General features: G+C 34.1%; 1 protein-coding gene across 5 annotated transcripts in view; it reads right to left on the reverse strand.

Annotated features, from left to right (window-relative positions):
* LOC106788768 (acetylcholinesterase-like) overlaps nucleotides 1-20,938 on the reverse strand; it is a 56,412-nt gene continuing 35,474 nt past the window's right edge. For all 5 annotated transcript variants that reach the window (XM_014752321.1, XM_014752320.1, XM_014752319.1 and 2 more), the window contains exons 5-9: nucleotides 20,496-20,787; nucleotides 19,713-20,348; nucleotides 19,254-19,415; nucleotides 18,988-19,163; nucleotides 1-825 (exon numbers count right to left, since the gene is read on the reverse strand). In XM_014752321.1, the coding sequence (XP_014607807.1) occupies nucleotides 617-825; nucleotides 18,988-19,163; nucleotides 19,254-19,415; nucleotides 19,713-20,348; nucleotides 20,496-20,787 (1,475 nt within the window). In that variant the 3' untranslated portion in view covers nucleotides 1-616. The remainder of the gene's footprint in view (nucleotides 826-18,987; nucleotides 19,164-19,253; nucleotides 19,416-19,712; nucleotides 20,349-20,495; nucleotides 20,788-20,938) is intronic.

The raw sequence follows: 20,938 nt of genomic DNA on the forward strand, positions 1-20,938 counted from the left end.
TTTTAGTCGATATTATTTTTCATCATCGTCATCGTCATCGTCAACGTCATCGTTATATATCGTCGTCATTGTCATCGTCGATTTTAACTTTCGTTTTATCTTCGTGTTTATCTCGACGAGAATTCTTTTTCGAATATCATCATCATCATCATCATCATTATCATCACCATTATCATCTCCTTTTGTTTTACGACGTAGGAGTTTACACGGATTGATATGTTTGATTTGCCCCATTTTTTTTTTTTTTTCTTTTCTTATTTTTTTAATTTGTTATATCCTTCTTATTTCTTCCTTTTATATATTTTCTTTTTTGTCTTTTTTTGTTTTTCATATTATTCGTTATCTTTCAATATTTAAACATCGACTTGTTGCATTTATCTTATCGGATAACCCATTATGGTATATATTTTTTGCAAATAGTATTTTAACGATTATTATTATTATTAGCTTCGATCTGATTTTCGTAATATATGCATATTTCTCGTTTCTCGACTATCAATATCGTTCTTCGACTACCGGTTCGACTACTTGTTATTTGTTTAATTTTGTTTGAAAATCAACGACTCGAAATTCCCTAAGGATCGAGGACGGCTCGTAAAACGAGCGTAACCAGGAGCTAGACGAGACCTCTTGTATCATAAAGACGAGCACCTTCTACGGTGTCGGAATAACCTAAGCTCATTCTCGTCCGCGTTAAAAAAACTGTCCCGAGGGTTAAACTCAGTACCAAAAGGAATTGAGATTGTCCGATTACTCCGTTTATTCCACGATCGTAATTCCCGCTAGCACCACTGCAAGTATCCTTCGATGTCAGGTCCAGTTTCGCTGTAAACAAACAAAAAAAACAATACAAAATTATTATTATAAGTATGAAAATTATCATTGGTTAAATTATTAAACTTTTAATTTATTGCAATTTTGTGTATCGTTAAACAATTAAAATGTCTCTATGAATTTTTAATTTCATTTCAATAAAAAGTATGTTTAACGTGTCGGTAATTTTTCTATGATTTATTTGATATTGCAATTGTGTTAACAAATAAATTGTTATCAATTTTTTGATTAAGCAGAAATAATTTTCGCAGAACGTAACGAACCTTTTTGTAAATTATTTATTTAGCGTGTATAATAGATATTCGTATATGGATACGCGTTATTACGAATAATATACATATATTCTTCTCTCGAGTATTGTTCTTTAATTATTATATATTTCAAAGAAAAAGTTTAATTATCTTAAAAAAAAAAGAAAAAAAAGTATAAGCTCGAGTTTTACGTACGTACGTACATACGATCGTTCGTTGGATTTCTTTTCGTGCGACCTTACTGCAGGTAATATTCTTATTTAAAACGTGGAAAAGAAATGAAATAAAAGAAAGAAAAAAAAAGAAGAAAAAAGAAAAAAAAAAGAAACAAATTATACGATCGCATTTGAAAAGGAATGCGAGCTTGACCTCGATGCTTTATCGATACGAAGTTAAGTGTTCCGGCCAAGTGTTATCTTAACGATTTATCTGCTACTCTTAAAAACCATCAATTTCTTCTGTCTTTAAGCTTTGCTTCCTCGAATTTAGCGGAAATAATTTAAAGTAGTCGTGTGCCCGAGTGGTGTTACGTTTAACACTTAACGGTTGCCACATTTAATCTTGTATATCAGAAAAAAGTTTTACTGTTAACGATTAGTCCTATCGAATTAGATTATCGAAGAATCACGTGTCGTACAAATCTATAACAGGGTGCCCACAATACATGAGGGAGAAATAATTAAATGTTAAATTCTTCAACACATCTAAACGATTAAAAAAAAAGAAAAAAAAAAAAAAGAAAATATCAAAGTTCCTGCAAATCTACGTCCTACTTGATATCGTTTTTGAAAACAACTCGAATGTCTTTAAAGCAGGGATTACATCCTTTACGTGGTTTGCATCTTTAATTCTATTTTCACTTACTTTTTTCAATTGAGGAGAAAGAAAGAAAGAAAGATTTGATTCTCCCCCCCCCCAAAAAAAAAAGAAAGAGAAAGATAAGACGATCATAAGAATTTCTAGGTTGGTGGTAATCACGCAAGGATAATATTTCCCATTGAGGTAGACAGGAGCCTTTCTAATATCATCTAGATTAAAATCTAATGCGAAAACTAACGCGTAAAGTGTTCTTGATCTTTCGAGAGGGCGGAAGAAAGAGAAAGGAAGGGTTGAAGAGGGGTTTGAGGATGGGGTTGAGGAGGGTTATGAGAGAGAGAGAGAGAGAGAGAGAGAGAAACGGAGCAGAGTTCGAGGACACCGAGTCACGAGCGCGTAGCCACCCCAGACGTATGCATATGCATGCGAATAATGTGGAATACTAATGAATGACCTTCCGAGTAATTGCCGTCTGATATTCCACACCGTTTGTATCCACTTACTTCGACGTTCGCCTAATCGATTGGTAGCTTGCTTTTCATTTTGAATCATTTGATTTTTCCGCATATTTCTTATCTTCGAATGAGTATGAACAAATTATGAAACAACCATTCCAAAATTATGACCAAAATTTGCACCCTTTCTGAAATACTTTTACGTATTTCACGTATTACTGAATTATCGTGTTAAAACCGAATGGTAATCGAAAGTGTAACATCTCTAATGCAAAAAAATTAATATTTCACTTATTACAAAAAAAAGATGATATTTTTCATTGATAAAAGTATTTTATTCGTAAAAAAAGTCTTGACGATATAAAAGATTTTTCATAATCGTTTCCCTTTATTATCTGAGATTTATCGAAACTAGATACGTATATAATCCTATCCGATAGCAATAAACGTCGAATCCTTTGACAGAATTTTTGCCCTTTTCTTCCACTTCGCTCACCTTTCACAAAGAATCTCCGATTCTCCTCCTCTTTTCGCGAACGTTTACAATTCTCAACGTTTTACTTCCTTCCAACAACCATTGGCGATGAGTTAAATGGTACCTTTACAAATTACCTGTACCAGACGATTTATCAATGCTTTCTCCTCTTCCTGTATCTTCTCCTGTCACCCTTACCCGACCCATCTCTCCTTAGAAAACATCTCATCGTAAGCATTATTATCACAGGTATATTTCAACGTGTTTATGACATTTAGAAATGAATATCTTTACCAGGAATATTTTATTATTAATAAACGTTAGAAATAAAATAAAAGTACGTAAATCGAATGCATATATTGTGTCATTTTTAAATCGTTAATTCATAAAGAAATCATATAGGTTAATACAGAAATAAATTATTCAATAATATATTCCACAAATAAAAAGATATATTAGAAATGAAATAATAATATTGTTCATAATTGATAATATATATGCATCTATCGAAAACTACAATTAGTTATAATTAGTCAAATTAGTTAAATTTAATCGAAAAGCTTTCCGTATACGCTCGGACGACTCGAATGAAAATGAAAATTCGCGCGAATGAAGGAACAAAAAAGGTAAAACAAAGTGTATAGATAGATAGATAGATAGATAGTTGAGGATTGGCATGGGTGGAAAGAGACGAGTGGGCAATTATTTGCACGGTTGGACAAACGGACGTACCGATCTGAGGGATCGGATTGACGGATGGCCGAACCGGTAACTGAATGTATTCTATATACACATATCTATATATATATATAATGCATATAACTATGCGAACACATATAAACGCGAATAGCAAGCGACAAACGATTAATTTTAGCTTCGTCAGCATGGTTAGAAGCGCGTGAAATCACGAATTCGTTGAGCTGAACGAGCTTGGCGATGGTAAAAGGGTTTGCTGGGTATTGGCGAGGTGAGGAGGGAGGGAGGGAGGGGCAGGGGGAGGGGGAGGAGAGACAAGGGAAGGGGGGTATGACCGTATTAAAAGGTACGCAAGAGATAAAGGTGATAACATCACGAGGGGCAAGGGACAAGGGGTAAGGGGGTGAGTAAGGGGTAGAAGGAGGGTCCCGGGCTACGAGTCGAAATCACTCGTCGAATTATTATCGACGCGTTGCCGCACACGTTTTATACCGATCCCCCACCATCACCAGTAGCAGCACCACCAGCAGCACCACCAGCACCATCATTTCCATCCCCCAACCCCCATCGCACCGTTGCCGGCGACCGATCGATCTATACCGGGTTGAACACCTACGTGGTTATATACAAATTTAATGTGTCGATTAATTGTCTTGCCAATTTTTCTCATATATATTTTTTTCTTTTTATTTTTTATTTTTTTTTTATATATATTATATATAAGTAGCATGGTTTTAATTCAATGATTTTATATGGTTCGAAATGGTAGATGTATGTATTTTATTCTTTCTGGAAATATCGTTCTTTAAAGAATAGACACACACACACACACACACACATATATATATATACACGTTGGTATTGTATAGTTATTTTATTCTCTTATTCCAAGGGAAAACTTTAAAATTGGCAGGGATTCGATCCTGCCTCTTTGGAAAGTAAAAGAAAGAAAGGAAGAAAGAAAATAAGAGAGACATAGAAGAGAAATCCTCGGAGAATCGAAAGGAAAAAAAAGGGGAGAGGGGGTGAAAAAGGAAATAAAAAAAAAAAGAAATAAAAAGATAGAGAGAGAAAGAGAGAGTCGGTCAGCCTTCGAGGCACGATTCTGCAAAGATAGCAACCCCTTTTTTTTCCCCTCCTCCTGCCCCCCTTAAACCCTCCTCACTGTCAATTCAGATAGTATACCCAGTTGAACGGAGGACACAGAAACCCATTGGGTTCGTTCATTTGCGTGCGGACGTGCGTGTGTGCACGCGTACACGAATACTCACGCAAGTATACGCAGTTTGAAACACAGGGAAACGAGAATGAGAGAGAAAGAGACAAAGAGAGAATGAGAGAGAAAGAGAGAAAGAGGGAGAGAGAGAGAGAGAGAGAGAGGGAAAGAGAAAGGAAGAGAGAGATACACGATGCTGCGGCATCGATCGGCAGCAGTGCCTGCCTGCCTGCCTGCTTGCCTGCCGGCCAGTTCCACCCCCTCGTGTCCTCTCGTTTACCCTCTTCCATCCACCCTCGTTCCTTTCGTACAGGGGGCACGACGATCAAAATGTCTCCCCTCCAAACACCCTTTTTCGATTCAACCGCACCCTTCTCTTTTTTTCCTCTGAACGCCCACCTTTTCTTCTTTTTTTTCTTTGACATTTTTCCTTTTGTTTTATTTTCTTCTTAAATTATTGTATTTTCTTTGATAGATATATATATATATTATTAATGTGTTATTAATGCTTATTTTTGTTCGATATATTTATATATATATATATATGTATAATAAAGTATTTAAAAGGATTTTTATTTACACGTGTATTTTAATTGTAAATTTACGAATATTTATTATATATATATATATATATATATATATATTTGTTAAAATCATTTGTTAGATATCGAAATGAATTATTACTATCTGTTTAACATTGTAAACGAAGTAATATTATTATTAATAGAGAATTTATTAGTTTTCCCCTTTTTTTAATATAAGTTTTCTTGCATAAATATTATATTTAATTATTTTATCCTAACAAAATAGAGAGAGTAGTTACTCTTATCTCTTACACTTCGAATAATAATTTATAGAAAAAGGGGAAAAATATGAATTACTCGTTTGTGCGATTCGACTCAACGGTATGGAAAAAATGAAAGATATACATTTTGTTCTCGTTGTCTTTTAACAAACCAACTTTTCCACGGTACTATGGTTTTGAGCAATAGCGCGTAACTCGCTTCTCCCTTGTTAAGAGAAAAGCTCAAACTTTCTTCCCATTCGTATTCGTTTCGTAGAACGAGTTAACAAGGAAAAAGAGAGAGAGAGAGAGAGAGAGAGAGAGAGAGAGAGAGAGAGGTAAAGAGTAAAAGAAAAAGATAAAGAAAAATCCTTGGTTCGTTTTCCGAAGATTTTAGAAAACTCGTTGGATATACTTAACAAAATACCTTTCTCTCTCTCTCTCTCTCTCTTTCTCTATCTCTCGTTCAATAGCTTGCTAAAATTTGTTAGGTATTACGGAGAGATTCTCTAAATACGCTGAGTAACTCCCGTAATTTGTAACAAAATTGACTACCTCATAATAATTGGAATAATTATAGAATAGTTGGAATATTTTATCCAATTATATTTCTCGGAGAGAAGAGAAGGATACTGAATACTTTATTAACAATTAACGAAGTTTTCTCTGTTCGTTTTCTCTGATATTTACGAAGAAGAAAATTCGTAAAACACAAATATATATATATATGTATATATGAAATACAAAATTTAATCGTATCGTTGAAAGTTTTTCAATCGTTAAAAATCATCGTTACGATGTTCATCGGATAAAAGAAAAAATAAGTATGTATGTATACTTTTCTTAAGAAATGTTTTAAACGATGTTACTTGTAAAGTTCCATCCGTTATCATTTTCCTTTCGAACAACTCGCGTTTCTCGTATTTCTAAATGGTTATACGCGTTGGGATATTTTTTTCGTCTTCTTTTAATCCTGTAATTCTAATAAGAGGAATAAAGCAAGATAGAAAAAAAAAAAAAATACAGGACAGAAAGATAATATATCGGATCTTTTTTATAATCTCTCGTAAATCGTCGAAATGATAAAAACGTTTGAAGGGTGTGCGACGTGGTTACGAGCTTTCGACGTCTTTTTTCTTTCCTTTTCTTTTTTTTTTTTTTTTAAACTGGTAAACACAGGTACGAAAGAAAGGTATACATCTCTTGTTTCTTTTTTTTTTTTTTTTTTTTTCTACGTTTCGTATTGCAATTAGGGGTACCCTTTAAATCGCAGTGCAAACTCCCCAGCTTCGTATTTGAAACGCGCGTAAAAACGTGTAACGAGTACTCGCCACCGTTGAAGAGGGTTTTTTTTTTCAAAGGGACGAAGAGAGAGGAACGATGATTCGTCCTACGAGTCTCCCCAAACTACTCTCTTTGCTTCTCGTGTAACTTACGAAGCTGCCTTTTTTTTTCATTCTTCTTTTCTTTTACTGTTTGAAAAAAAAAGAAAAAGAAAAACCATCAGAAATTTCTTCGTTGGACGAATTATAAAAAAAACAAACCACAATACGTATGATCAAATATTTCTTGGAGACAACAAAATAAATATAAGATTTTAATCAGTGACATTCTTTTTTCTCAATATTTCAAAATTCATACAAAAATATGATTATAATAATAGTAAGATAAAAAAAACAAACAAATAAATGTATTTTTTCTTAATTATAATTTTTCATAAAACAAGAACAACAATATAAATTCGTACAAATAATTTAAAATAATATCGAGAGAGTAAATAATTATTCGAACGTTTAAAAATTTGTTCTTTATTTATTTTTTTTTTTAATTTTTGTCGAGAAAAATCTTAATTTTCTCGTACGAGCTTTCGCGAGAGGTCTCCTCTTCTTCGAAAAAAAGTTTTCTTTTCAAAGAGGGGAGGAGCAACAGAAAGAAGAAAAAAGAAAAAGAAAAAGAGGACTTAGCCTAGCTATAGAGTATAAGTTTCCACGATGGGATCTAATCAAGCTTAAGAACGACGGAATCTCTTCTACCTTTTTTCACAAAGTTTTCCCCTCTGTGTATTCACCACTTTCTTTCTCCTACGTTCTCACGAAATATTTTCATTTAATTGCTTTCGAAGGAAGAGAGCAGCAGAAGCACCAGCTTCGGGCGGATATTGCTGGAAGAAGACTACGTAACGCTTGAGTGCTGCTGCTTTTTCCTTTTTCCTTTTTACCCAACACTCACCAGAAAAACCTTCCTCGGTGGTGAGCAGAAAATCGACTCTTCCTCCACCTCCTCCTCCTCCTCCTCATCATCATCATCATTTTTTCGTCTTTTTAAACCAAGAAAATGATTGTCTATCTCTCTCTCTTTCTCTCTTTTTTTTCTATTTTTTAATCATTTTTTTAATCGTTTTAAATGCGAGCAGCACGAACGATGGAAAATTTCTTTCTTTATTTCTTTCTTTCTCTCTTGTCTTTATCTTCTTTTCTACTTTTCCTTTTTTCTATCTCCCTTAGATATTTCTATTCTTATGGTTAAAAAGAGGGATGAAAATATGATGCATCGGGTTTGTATCACACGTACACATATACACATATATAAATATATATTCGAAAAGGTATCTTCTATTCGTTGTTTGGCCGTTATTGCATCCTCGTATTTCTTTCCACTCTGTGTTTTATGTTCTCATCCATTTTGACGACAGCCTTCGCCTCGTAACAACACGAGGAACATAAACCCATTTCGGGTATTCATAGTTGTTTTACGACTAGTAGACGAATGCCGAACGTATTCGTCGTTGCATATTCCTATTGTATACGGATCTCTTTCTGCAAACTTTCGGAGATATCTAAACGAAAATGATGCATGAATAATCGTTTGAATATTTTACAAAAATCATTTTTCATCCATTATTAGTATAACAATGATCAAAATCCAAATAGAAAGATGACAACAAATTGAAAGCAAAAAAGAAGATAATAACAGAAAATGCAAGCGAGAAGAATGGAAAAAAAAGTTTGCGATCGTATCGGATGAAAATTGGCTTTTCGTTGGAATTAATCTAGACAATTATTTAAAAAAAAAAAGAAAAAACAATTACTCGATCGAAACAAAATAAAAAGAATAAGAAGAAAAATATTACGAGGGTATATAAAAAAATTTAACAGCAATTTTCTAGCTTATCTCGAACGTCTACTCTCGTGAATAATAATACGCGAGCACATAGAAATAGGTTTATGTTAGTTAGTTTATTTGACGCAAGCAAATGGTCACGTTTCTCTCTCTCTCTTATTGCGTGGGCGACAAAATGTTTGCCGACAAAATTTGCGTCCTTCGATGAGCTTCCCCGGTAGAATAATGCGATTAACGATAAACTTGTTACGAGCGTTGACGTTGCGACACCGGAGGAGATTGTTGACAGAGTCAAGTGTAAATGATCATTAGTTCGATTGAACCCTCACCGGAAGTGATGAGAGAAAAAGAGAGAGAGAGAGAGAAAGAGAAAAAGAGAGGGAGAGGAAAGAAACGAAGAATAGTAACGAGTTTGCTGCTATCAAATTGCAGCTCTCAATTTTACAAAATGGGAACTTGTTACAACTATTTCTCTTTCTCTCTCATTTTGATTTATTTTTTTTTTCTCTTTTATAATAATAATAATAATGGCTCGATGAGAGGAGTATCGTTGCATAAAACAATTGTTCCCTTTCCCCCGTGAATAAATAAATTCATTCGCATAACTGTGTTACTTATTTCGTTATAAGAGGCTCGAGTTTATGTTTAAACAAAAAATAATGAATAATCTTTGAAAGAATATTAACGATAGAGAAAGAAGTAAAGGGTATATTTGTTTTTGTGTGGTTTATTATTATTATTATAAAAGTTTTTAAGTTACGGGCTTACGTCGACGAGCCGCTAGCAGCGAAGGGTGGGTTTGCCAAAAAAAAAAAAATAGATAAAAGAAAGAGAGAAAAAAGGGTGAAAGGGTAAAGAAGGAAAAATAAGTCATGAGAACGAGACGAAAGTAAGCTATTATTATTATTTCTAAAGACGATTGAGAAAGTAGAGATATCCAGGAAAAAGCAATCATCTTTGCTTCATATTATATTTGTCTTTTTCATTCTTTTTCTTTTTCCCCCTTTGATTTTTCGTGACATAGAAAGTATAATAAGCGGAGTATTTTCTTGGCTTTCGGTACGTCGATTGTATTCCTCTTATTCTCTCTTATTCTTAATGGAAGTTCCAATCGTTGTTGCATCGCAACTTGAATGCAACCCCTACTATCAGTTGCGGAGAAGTTACTTTTCGTTGTAGCATAGTGATAATGCACTTTCAGAAAAGGGCTTTACGGTATTTTAACTAACATTGTTGCGCCGTCGCGAAGAAGAAGAAGGTGGTGGTGGTGGTGGTGCAACGACTTACAGAACAAATAGAAAATTTTAACCGCATTGCGGATAAAGTCCGAAGAAATTTTACTTTCCGCCCCCCCCCTCTACCAAAAGTTCGAAAGTATTTTCAAATTATTTTACATTCACGACGATGATTTTTTCTGTCTTAATTTATATATATATATACTGATTAATTAATATTATTATAATAATATTATATAAGGGATAAAGAACAGTGGTTGTGCCCCTGGGGGGGAACCGTAATTTCTTTACAAGGGTACAGTGAAAATGTAACAAAATTTTCATTTATTTTCATTCCATTCATAAGAAGCTGAAATTCTTGCCAGTTGGATTTATTCTTGACGCTAATTATTATATAATATTTAATCGATTTCGTTCGATTACATTTTTTTTGCCGTGTGATCCAAAAGTTTTCCTAACTCTTGTAAAAAAAAAAAAAAATGTATTCGGTAATTCGCAAGAGGCGTACTTCGTTAAGAATTGATCACCTTGCCGTATTTTAATACATATTAATATATTCAAATCAAATATCATTCTACAAGTTAAAACTATAGGTTAACACAGTTAGATATCTTCCACAAATCGTTAAATAGCATACATATTCTATGATCGTTTTAGATAATAGAACATAGGACAAATCTCATTCGATTTGATCGTCGTTACTCTAATTGCGAGCCGCCTTGGCCGGCTTATAGTGATAGTTATTCGAGCATAAATCGTGTGCATATATATATATGTATATATATATATATACATATATAACATTCGCTTAATCCAAACGACCGTACGAGATTTCGCGATGATTATATGAGTACTTGGATATACGTATATCTATATATATATGTATGAATGTATATATGTGTATGTATGCATGTATTGTATCTATCTATCCTATGTATGTATATGTACCTTGTATGCGTATGTATTTTATGGTCGCCGAAATCACATTCTCATGTTTGTATGGTTACGCCAATGGTATATACACGTTCTTATATACACGTACGTTACACACAAAGATAGGGATCATTGTGTCGATGAGAATGACACGTTCGTCCGCTCGCAGCCGCGCTTATTATACTATTAATCTTCTACGGGGTTCGGTGTGAAACGTGTGAAATTTCACACTCGAATCACGCTTCCCTATTTTAATAGCAATGCCCATCCTCATATCATTCATCTTATCTTTTTTCTTTCTTTTAATTATATCGTATTAATGTTTCTTCCTAGATCAGCGATCTTTTTTACGAAAAAACATTGTTATTTATTATTTATAATATATAGATGATAATTGTGTGTGACAATATTTAATATCGAAAAAGTTGGAAAAATAAAAATGATATTTTACGATTATAAAATAAAGTTCGTTCGATTTTTTTTCAATTCACAAATCGATATTATATCTTATCGTATATAAATCTTCAGTTATAAAACTTGCTATAGTTAACTCACGATATTTAATAATAATTTCAATTAAAAGAAAAGCCACATATAAAATAAACATTTCCAAGCGTTTTCTATATTAGCCGGTAATTGCTTCAAATGTTCGTACTTTTATTGAATGGAAAAATGGGAAAAAAATTAATCGAACAATTCGATGAGACCTTTTTTTTTAAGTTTGTCAATATAAATTGAGATTGTAATTTTTGTAAGACTTCAAGTTCGAAGATACAGAGAGGTAGGTTTCGCGGTTACGCCAATGATACTGTGTAAACGGACCATTAGTGCCCGTGACAACGACACGTTCATATGCATGTCTACCTTAACCGCCGTGCGGTTAACCTTTCAAAGCCCACCGACGTAATTATAAAGCAATGCTGTATATCGTCGCGTTGTTCTATTTACGGCGACGATGCACCCCCAGACACCCCAGACACCCCAGATACCCTAGACACCCGACAACAGTGCACCACCAGAGTACCATTATGAAAGAACTCTGCTTTCTATCATATTTCTTTTTCGTTCAAATATTATTAAACAACGAGTTATCACTCCAACAACAACAGACAAAATATCATTTCTATTACGATTTTGATTTATTTTGATTATCTCTTGTTTTGGAATACGATTACTTTCATTTTTTTCAGTCAATTATCATTTGACGCAACCCCCCATCCCCCCTCGTGTCTTTTTTTTTTATATTCCTTCTTTTCGTATCGAGATAAAAATATTTGTCAGATGAGAATATTTTGTTTGATAATAGGAGGGGTTCACGTATGACCTCTTCCTCTCATTTATCATCATACGTATGAATACGAATTCCTTTTCATCATTCGTTTATTCTGTTATTAATGAAAGAAGAAGATGACAAAAAAAAAAAAAGAGAAGAAAAAATAATAGCAAACAAACAAAAGGAGGATGAGAAAAAGAAAGAAAAAAGATAAAAAGGAATCAAACAATGCATCGAGGATAAGAGACGAATAATATCCACTCGTTCGTTCAACACACACATACAAAAATACACGCATAGTAAGCCGTGTGTCATTTGTACGGTTACGTTTGATCGAATCTCTTTTTTGAACCAACGAGATTTATCTCCCATTTTTTTCCTCTCTCTCTCTCTTTTTTTTATCTACGTATCTATCTATCTATCTATCTACATACTCGAATCCCTTTGTACCATTTCGAACGAGCCGCCGACTGACTTTTTCTTGCATCTCGTTTAAAATCTCTTTTTAATTCTTTTTCTTTTTGTTTTTTGTTTTTTTCATCACATCTTTCAAGTAAGTAAGATTTTTCTCAAATTGTTATAATCAAATGGAGATAGGTATTGGAGATAGAGATAGAGATGAAAATAAAAAGAAAGAGAGAGAGAGAGAGAGAGAGAGAGAGAGAGAGAGAGAGAGAAAATTTGCAACTCATTTATCCGTGGCACAAATTTGTCTCCAAGTTTCCGTGGTCTGACGTGCCACACGGATAATATAATCGACGTGGAAAACTGTCTCCATCCTTATTCCTCCCGTTTGTGGAATCAACAGAGCGCATCATCATCCCTTGCATCTCGATTCCAGGATTCCCTCCCCCTCCCTAACCCCTTTGTCTGCCCTCCTCCTCCTCACGGTTACTCTTTGGGACATTCGTTCGCGCAGGGGAAAATAGAAAATGAAATTCCAGAGGATCCTGCTGTTCGCGACGGCCTCTATCAGCCTTATATTCCGTGTTTGCATTCGTGTTCCTATATACAAGGTGTCTCGTTTTAAACTGTATCAACACAAATATATCTATGATTAATCATTATTTTATTACACATATCAATTAGATTATCGAGAAGAACATTTTATTTATCATATAAAAACAAGTTCTTGTCAAAAGATAAAACGAGTTGGAATAATCATTTTTTAAACGAATATCGATTAATTATAGATTCGATTAAGATTGTAAAGAATATCAATCCCTTTTTACAAAATCGTACAACGATACACCGTTTCATTTTTCCTAATGATTTTAAAGAAAATATTCTGCTTAAAGTGTTAATACACAAAAATCAAACTAACACACTAAAGGTGTATACCTTCTCATCGATATTAATTTGATCGTATTAAAATGGGACACCCGGTATGATATACATATATACATATACATATAAGTATACACGTACACGTGTATGAAAAAGAAAGAAAGAGAGAGAGAGAGAGAGGGGGGGGGGAGGAGAAGAAAGTCGGTCAAAAAATAGAAGGAAATGCAACGAGTGAAGGAAAAAGAGAGCAGATGACTCTTCCAACATGTCAGCGAATTGCGTACTCAGGGATGAATAAATTGAGAGGAGGGTGAGGGGGTGAAAGGGGATGATAGTAGACGGTAGGACGTATGTACGTATGAATATGTGTGCGTGTGTGTGTGTGCCGTCGGTATTCCTCCCGCATACGGACTGGAGAAAGAACTGCGAGGGAAGATACGGAAAAATAATAGGAGTAAAAGAGAAAGAGAAAGAGAAAGAGAAAGAGAGAGAGAGAGAAAGAGAGAAATATGACAGGGACTAGCATTCGCAAGAGAGAGAATAATATGCTCTGCGGAAAATAATTGCGGCGACTACATTATAATTGCGGACGTTCTCCTCTTGGAAAGATGGAAACGAACGAACGAACTAGAAAAAGAGAGCTTAGAGAGAGAGAGAGAGAGAATGATAGAAAAGGTTGCACGGAAACGTGGCCAGAGGCTTTTCGAAACTAATAATGGAAAATGTTCGTCAAAAAAAAAAAAAGGAAAGAACGAAAAAAAAGGAGGAAGAAGTAAAAAACATAGGCTAGTAACTTTCGGGCTTCGTGTGGTAACGATCGGAAAATTGGTTACTACCTCTTCTTCTCTTTCTCTCTCTCTCTTTTTCCCGTTCACTATTTTTCGTTACCTTAAACTAATAATAGAAAATGTTTATTAAAAGTACGTACGTACCCCACGCATAGGATGTACGCTTAATTTAAAAATATACTACTACTACTACTGCTGCTACTGCACGTGATGGTAAGTAAATCCAGTTGAAGCGCGAGTTCCATATTTTTACGAAACATTTGTATAGTTTTTGTATTCTTCTTTGATAATTTTCTATCCAGAAAAGATTACAAAAAGGTAGTATTATAAAGTAAAAAATATAGAAAATAGATAGAAGGAAAGATTCGATGAACATTGTCGGAAACTTATCGAAAATCGCGTTGTGCGAAACTTTTATATAATTAACATTATCATATTTCTACTATTGTTTCTTTTTATTTTCATTCATTTTTTTATTTCCTCTCTCTCTCTCTCTCTAAATAATACTTTTTATCTCTCTACGATAATCTATATCTCGTTTGGCTCGCAACGAAAAAAAGAAAAAGAAATATCTCGCGTGTCTCTTTTTTTTTTATGATTTTCTTTTTATACACGCATTATCTTCCACGTGTCGTTTTACTCGTCGGACTGTGAGATATCATAGTTATCGTTTAAAAAAAAAAAAATAAAGATAAAAAATAAAAATGAAATTGTTACGAACCAACCAACCGACCAACCAACCGACCAACCAACCAACCAGAGTCGATGGTAACAAACGAAATTTATCTGCCGTGCTCGCTGCATTGCAGATATAATCCCGTGCTCGTGCATCCTCCATTAATCCCATGATGCGTAATAATTGGTTCCCTTTATTCTGTACCGTATCCGGATTTGCAGCATATTAATGTACCGATAACGAGTTTTAGACAAAACCAATATGAAAGGCCACATCGAACCTTCCAGGCACCTCTCGCGATATCCAAAATTATGGGCATGCAGATAACAAAATACAATTGACCCTTTTTTTTTTTTCTTTCTCTTCCTTTTTTTTTCTTTTCAACTCTCTCTCTCTCTCCCTTTTTTTATCGGTAGGAACGAACGGAAATCGATAAGAGAAACTGCCACGATGATTATTATCTTTTTCCATTGGTACTATACTACTAGCAAAAGCAATTCTATCTATCGATCTTTCAAATTTTATCCAACAAAAATTCGTCCATTTAATGGCTCGTGTATTAAAAACGCATCAAGTGTATTCTTTACTTTATCGATCAGATATTCGTAAACAAGAAAATAATTAACGATACAATTTGTTGTCTATGCATCGTGTAAAGCTTTATTAATCAGAAAAAGAAAACTCGTATTTTGCCGTTCGAATTGTGAATCGAATTTTGGCCTAAATGTTACCCTAAGATGATATGATAATCTAAATATGATTTCAAATGAAATATCAAGTAAATTGTGTGTGTGTATATAGCAATGAATACTAAATAACTTAAATAATAAGTAAACGCGTATTAAGAGAAAATTTAGGAATTCATTTTATTGCCAATTTTTCGGGTCACTTTTTTTTTTCTTTCTATACGAACACATAGAAAAAAGTGTGTTCAGTTTGAACGTCGAAATTTCTATCTCGGAAACGGGGAAAAAGATGAAGGTAGGAAAAATTGCGTTTGTTATCTTTATAGGAAGTAACGATAAAAGTGCATCACACGATATTACTACTAGATATTTTAAATCAATCTCTTGGCGACGTTTTTTTTTGCCTTCGATTCTAGTCTGGTGATAAAATCGTAAAGAAGACAGATAAAGCTTGTCCATGTACGTGTGCGTGTATCTATGTGTGTGTGTGTGTTTCGATCGATTTTTTATTACAGCCAAAGGTCAGACGGGGAAAAAAAATAAAATAAAAGAAAAAAAAAAAGTGAATGAGAGAGAAAAAATAACTCTAAACGTGTTGGCTGAGATTATCTTAAACCACGGTCAGTCTCTGACGATGCAATTCGACTAAATCAGACTGCATTATGCATTGGTTTTCCCCTTCGAAACTGTGACCTCACGATTCTGAGGTTGAACTCGTCGATGGGTTTAACTATCAGGAAAATCTTTATTTCAAATTCTAAAATCAATCGAAGAAAAAGTATACGAACGTTTGCGTGATGCATTTGTACGCATAAGTACGTAAGTTTTGTAGATATGTAACAGTGATTTGTTTTAATATTCCAATGCCATGACTTTTTAAATACCGTCTAAAAACGTTCCAATTTTCTATGCGTTAATCTCTCATCAAAAATGACGGGACAATTAAAATAAACACAATGGTAAATACGTTAATTAATCATTGAAATTCGTATTGTAACAACAAGTAAATAAAAAAAGAACGATTTATATCCGTAGAAACGCGTTATATTTTTGTATTCCTACGTAATTTTCCAGTAGGATTCATAAGAGAAGAAGAAGAAGAAGAAGAAGAAAAAAAATGTTGAAGAAGGAAAAAAAAAAGCTTAATAGAGAACCGGAGCTAATCTCGCAACAGACGACGGGTTGTTGGTTGAAAAGTGGTGTTGGTGGTGATGCTAGTAAAGGATTCTCTTCTTATAAAGATTAGAATAGTGTGGTGATATTAGTTGGTAGTGGTGGTGGTAGGGAAAAGATAAACGAGACAAATGGCTGGCGCGAAACATTTTTTCTTTTTCTCTTTCTATTACTATTTTTATTTCTTTTCACTCACACCCCCCGGCCCCCTTGTTCACTTCTTTTCGTTTCGTTTCTTCTTATCGTTAGAAAAACGTTTCACTTTTAGCTCGTGTCTTTCTCTCTCTTTCGTTTTCTTCTTACCCGCTGCAATCTTCAATAGAAAGGGAAACTACACAAAAGGGTTCTCGTTTTTACTTCGAACGTTTTCACACTTCCGTATTTTCTTCTTTCTAAAGCAGCTCTACGATTCCTTTTCAGTTAAAAACAGAGAGAGAGAGAGAGAGAAAAGCTAGTCAAAGAAAAGGTGTTCTGTATTTTCTCGTTAAGCTATTCCAGCACGAAAGAATTATAGAAAGCAGCAGGTGCCGGCACGCTTGAGACCAGTTTGCCGGTGACGTTTTATAAACTTACGAGAAAAATATACCTTTGGTACGTTGAATAAGTCATTTTCTTCCTTCCTTTCTTTCTTTTTCTTTTTCTTTACTTACTTACTTGAGAAACAACGTTTTATATATCTGTTACCGTCATAGCCGGAATTCCGGCATTTGCTAGTAATTCCTCGGCATTCTCATCAATGCAAAGAGCATTCTGACCAAGTCGGAAATAAGATTTTTTACAGAGTTTTTCCTAAGCATCGAATTTTTAGTTGAAGTATAATATTTGTATTTTTATTTCTCAGTTGCTTTTCTATATAATACTTATTTTGTTTATACGCGAGAGAAAGAAAACGAAAAAAAGATCATTTTCGATATATTATATAATATTATATATTATAATTCAGCTTTCAGTAAACTTCGACGTAAAGAAAGAATTGATTTATTAGTATCTTGTCAACTGATTTTACTTTGTCATCCTAAGCTTTTATCAAAATTTGATTGATTCGTCGAAATCGACGTTAAATTTTCTATAACTTTGTATTACTTTGAATTCACGAGATTAATCAAAAGTATTATTTTTAGTCATCATATTTTTTATTACATTTTATTGTACTATAAAGATATCGGAAAATTGTTAATATTATAAATCTAAATAAATATTATCAAATATAATGAATATTATTGTAACAATGAATTTAAATAATCACATGAATTACTTTGTAACTGTACTAATGTACAAAATTTAACATTAGATATATATCATTTTGAAGTCAAAAGAATATATAAGTTATGTAAAGAATTATAATGATTCGTTTGAATCTTTTTGTTAGACTAGCAAGATTGGTAATTTTTTGTTATCTTCTTTTATTCGTTAATGGAATAATAGAATTTAATTAACGAATAACTCGTTCGTTATATTCAAACGTAAATGAATTTTCTCTCTCTCTCTCTCTCTCTCTCTCTTATTTTTCTTTTTTTAATTTTCTAATTTTTTCTTTCGTTTTTCTTTCGGTTTTACTTTTTCTGGCTATTGTCCAATCTGCATATCTAGTCCACGATGCGAAACTACTTTTCAACGAAGATATGCAATTTCATTCCTTCGGATCTCGTCCGTACGAGAGATCTCGTTAAAGTCCCTCATTAAAGTACAATGAAAATCACTGAAAATGACGCTACGGTTTTATAACGTAGTATAACATTCCTTGTTTCCTTTTTTAAATACGTTGTTGCACGACTGGCGTTTCGATCGATATTTAAACAAGAAAGCCATATTCTTTCGTGACTCGTCAAATTTTCGAATTACAACACGAATATAATAAAAAATGTATTTTATTTCAAACAAAAATATATATATATAATATTGATTTTCATTGAATAGTATAAAAAAGTAAAAGAAATATTGAAAAGCTCAACATTGTCGAGTGAAAAAGTTTTGTAAGAGAATACCGAAAAAAAAGAAAAAATCGGTCGACCACCGTAGGAATATCGAAACGTACTTATTATATACTGATCAACAGGTGTCATAGAAGACGATCTACGTATAAATAAAGATAACAGGGGGGAAAAAAAACGCGTTGATTTTATTTCCAAGTAAAAGATTCGATCTTCGTTACTTGGATTCTCACTTTGATCGTTCGCAAGATGAAATAAACGAGCTTACGCGTTCGATTCGTTCCAAATGCACGATGTGCTATAGAAAAAAGACAAAAAAAAATAAAGTAATAATAGAATAAATAAATTGTACACTTACATGTATCGGCAAGCAATTGCGGAAGATATCTTTTCCAAAACGCGCACTGTCTCGTTCTGATGCCATAACCGACGTCAGAATTGTTGGTGTCAAGAGTTAAATATTCCTTTTTAGCGGCAGTGTGAATCGGCCAATGAGGAAGCGTCCAAGAGGTCGAGTCACCGAGATTGGGATCTCTGTAAAAAGAAACAAAATATTCGAATAGATAGTTTTTCGTCGAATTTATTTATATTATTTTCATCATTCGTATTTGAATAAAAACTTACCCAGTTTTAGCAAAATTAGCCCAATACTTCATCATTCTTTTCGATAATAAAACTTCTTCTTCCGTGTATCCCCTAGAAGAGTCTAAAGGTTCCCCGAATATATAATTGATCTCATCGGCGTGCATAACACCTGTCCATTTTGGCCAAGGATTGTTCGCTGATCTGAAGAAAAAAGAAAAAGGAAAAAAAAAAGCACAGAGAAAGAATCCGAAGAAGTCTTCAGGATAGACTGAACGAGCTTTAAATGTAAGTCAACGAACAGTTCCCATCATTTAAACATATACATGAATATCATTTTATACATGTAAAAGGAAGAAAGAAATAATCGAATACGATTTTGACGTAGATTTAAAGAGCCTACTAGTAACTTAAAGAGCCCACTCGAGAAGATTAGTCCCGCGTATAATAATAATAATAATAATCATCATCAATTGTGGAATCGTTGAGAAGCGTGCTTACCTGTGCTTGTAGTAGTACATGTAGACGGTATTTTCGGTGTCAGCGTATCGGTTAGCAAATTCATTGACGTTGCAGGTGAACTGATAATCACCGACCAATTTGTCTATGGCATCGCGATTGATGTGCGGATCGTCGGGATGAAGCCAATCGGTGTATTCGTATATAATAGCGTTACGTCCTATTTGATTAACGTAAGGATTCAATTCGGATACGGCATTGACGAATTGTTCTCTGGTAACTTTGACGTCCTCGGTACCATCGATTCGGAATAATTCGGTAAGATAATAGATGATAAAGTAGATCCCTTCTTCGGTATTAGAGCCCATCAGGATGTTAGCCTTTTTAAAGGAGGAAGTGGCCAAGGAACGTTGCGGGGTTTCGTCGAGAAACGTCCCATCGATAACGGGTACGAAAGGAAACTCGCATATACCCAATGTACCCCATTCGCTTTCCACCAAATCTTTCGGATCCTTAGCTATCAGACAATCGATAACGTCCTGCAAATGATCCCGATCGTGTGGACAACCAACGGCTTCCGCTAGCCTGATCCCTCGTACTATAGATTCCTCTCGTGAAATAATAGCCCAGGGGGCCGTTGCTGAACCCGATTGCATTATCGCCTGATTGAAGAGGTGCCTGAAAAAGCCGAGACGAGAAGCCCTCTTGTGTCTTTCCTTTATATCTCTTTATCTTTCTTTTTATCTATCTTTTTTTTTTTTACTTTTTTTTTTTACGTTTTTTTTTTCTCACTTTGTCAACCCTGATCTAGCGAGGTAGTAGTACCTGGACAATGGCGATAGAAGGTGCATGGAAACGGACACGGCCCCAGCGCTTTCACCGAACAGGGTCACGTTGTCAGGATTCCCACCGAAAGCACCGATATTGTCGCGTATCCATTGGAGGGCCATTATTTGATCGAACAGACCGGCATTACCGGGAACGTCTGATGTTCCGAAATAGAGGAAACCTAAACTGGCGAGTCGGTATTGCATCGAGACGAGAATTATGTTCTCTTCGGAGACCAACGTTTTGTGATCGTAAACGTCCAACGTAGCTGTGCCGGAATAAAAACCACCTGAAATGATTTTTCCACGCTATACCTAAATTTATATTCTTCTTATTCTTCTTTCATGTCTTCGAACCCATCCCTCCCACTTCGTTTTTTCCTTTTAATATATTAATTCTTGTTATATTGGAAAAGTATTTTCAAATAGGTCAAAAAACTC

The sequence above is a fragment of the Polistes canadensis genome, unplaced genomic scaffold (assembly GCF_001313835.1).
Source record: "Polistes canadensis isolate GaletaPanama2010 unplaced genomic scaffold, ASM131383v1 scaffold_153, whole genome shotgun sequence".
NCBI classification, from domain to species: Eukaryota; Metazoa; Arthropoda; class Insecta; order Hymenoptera; family Vespidae; genus Polistes; species Polistes canadensis.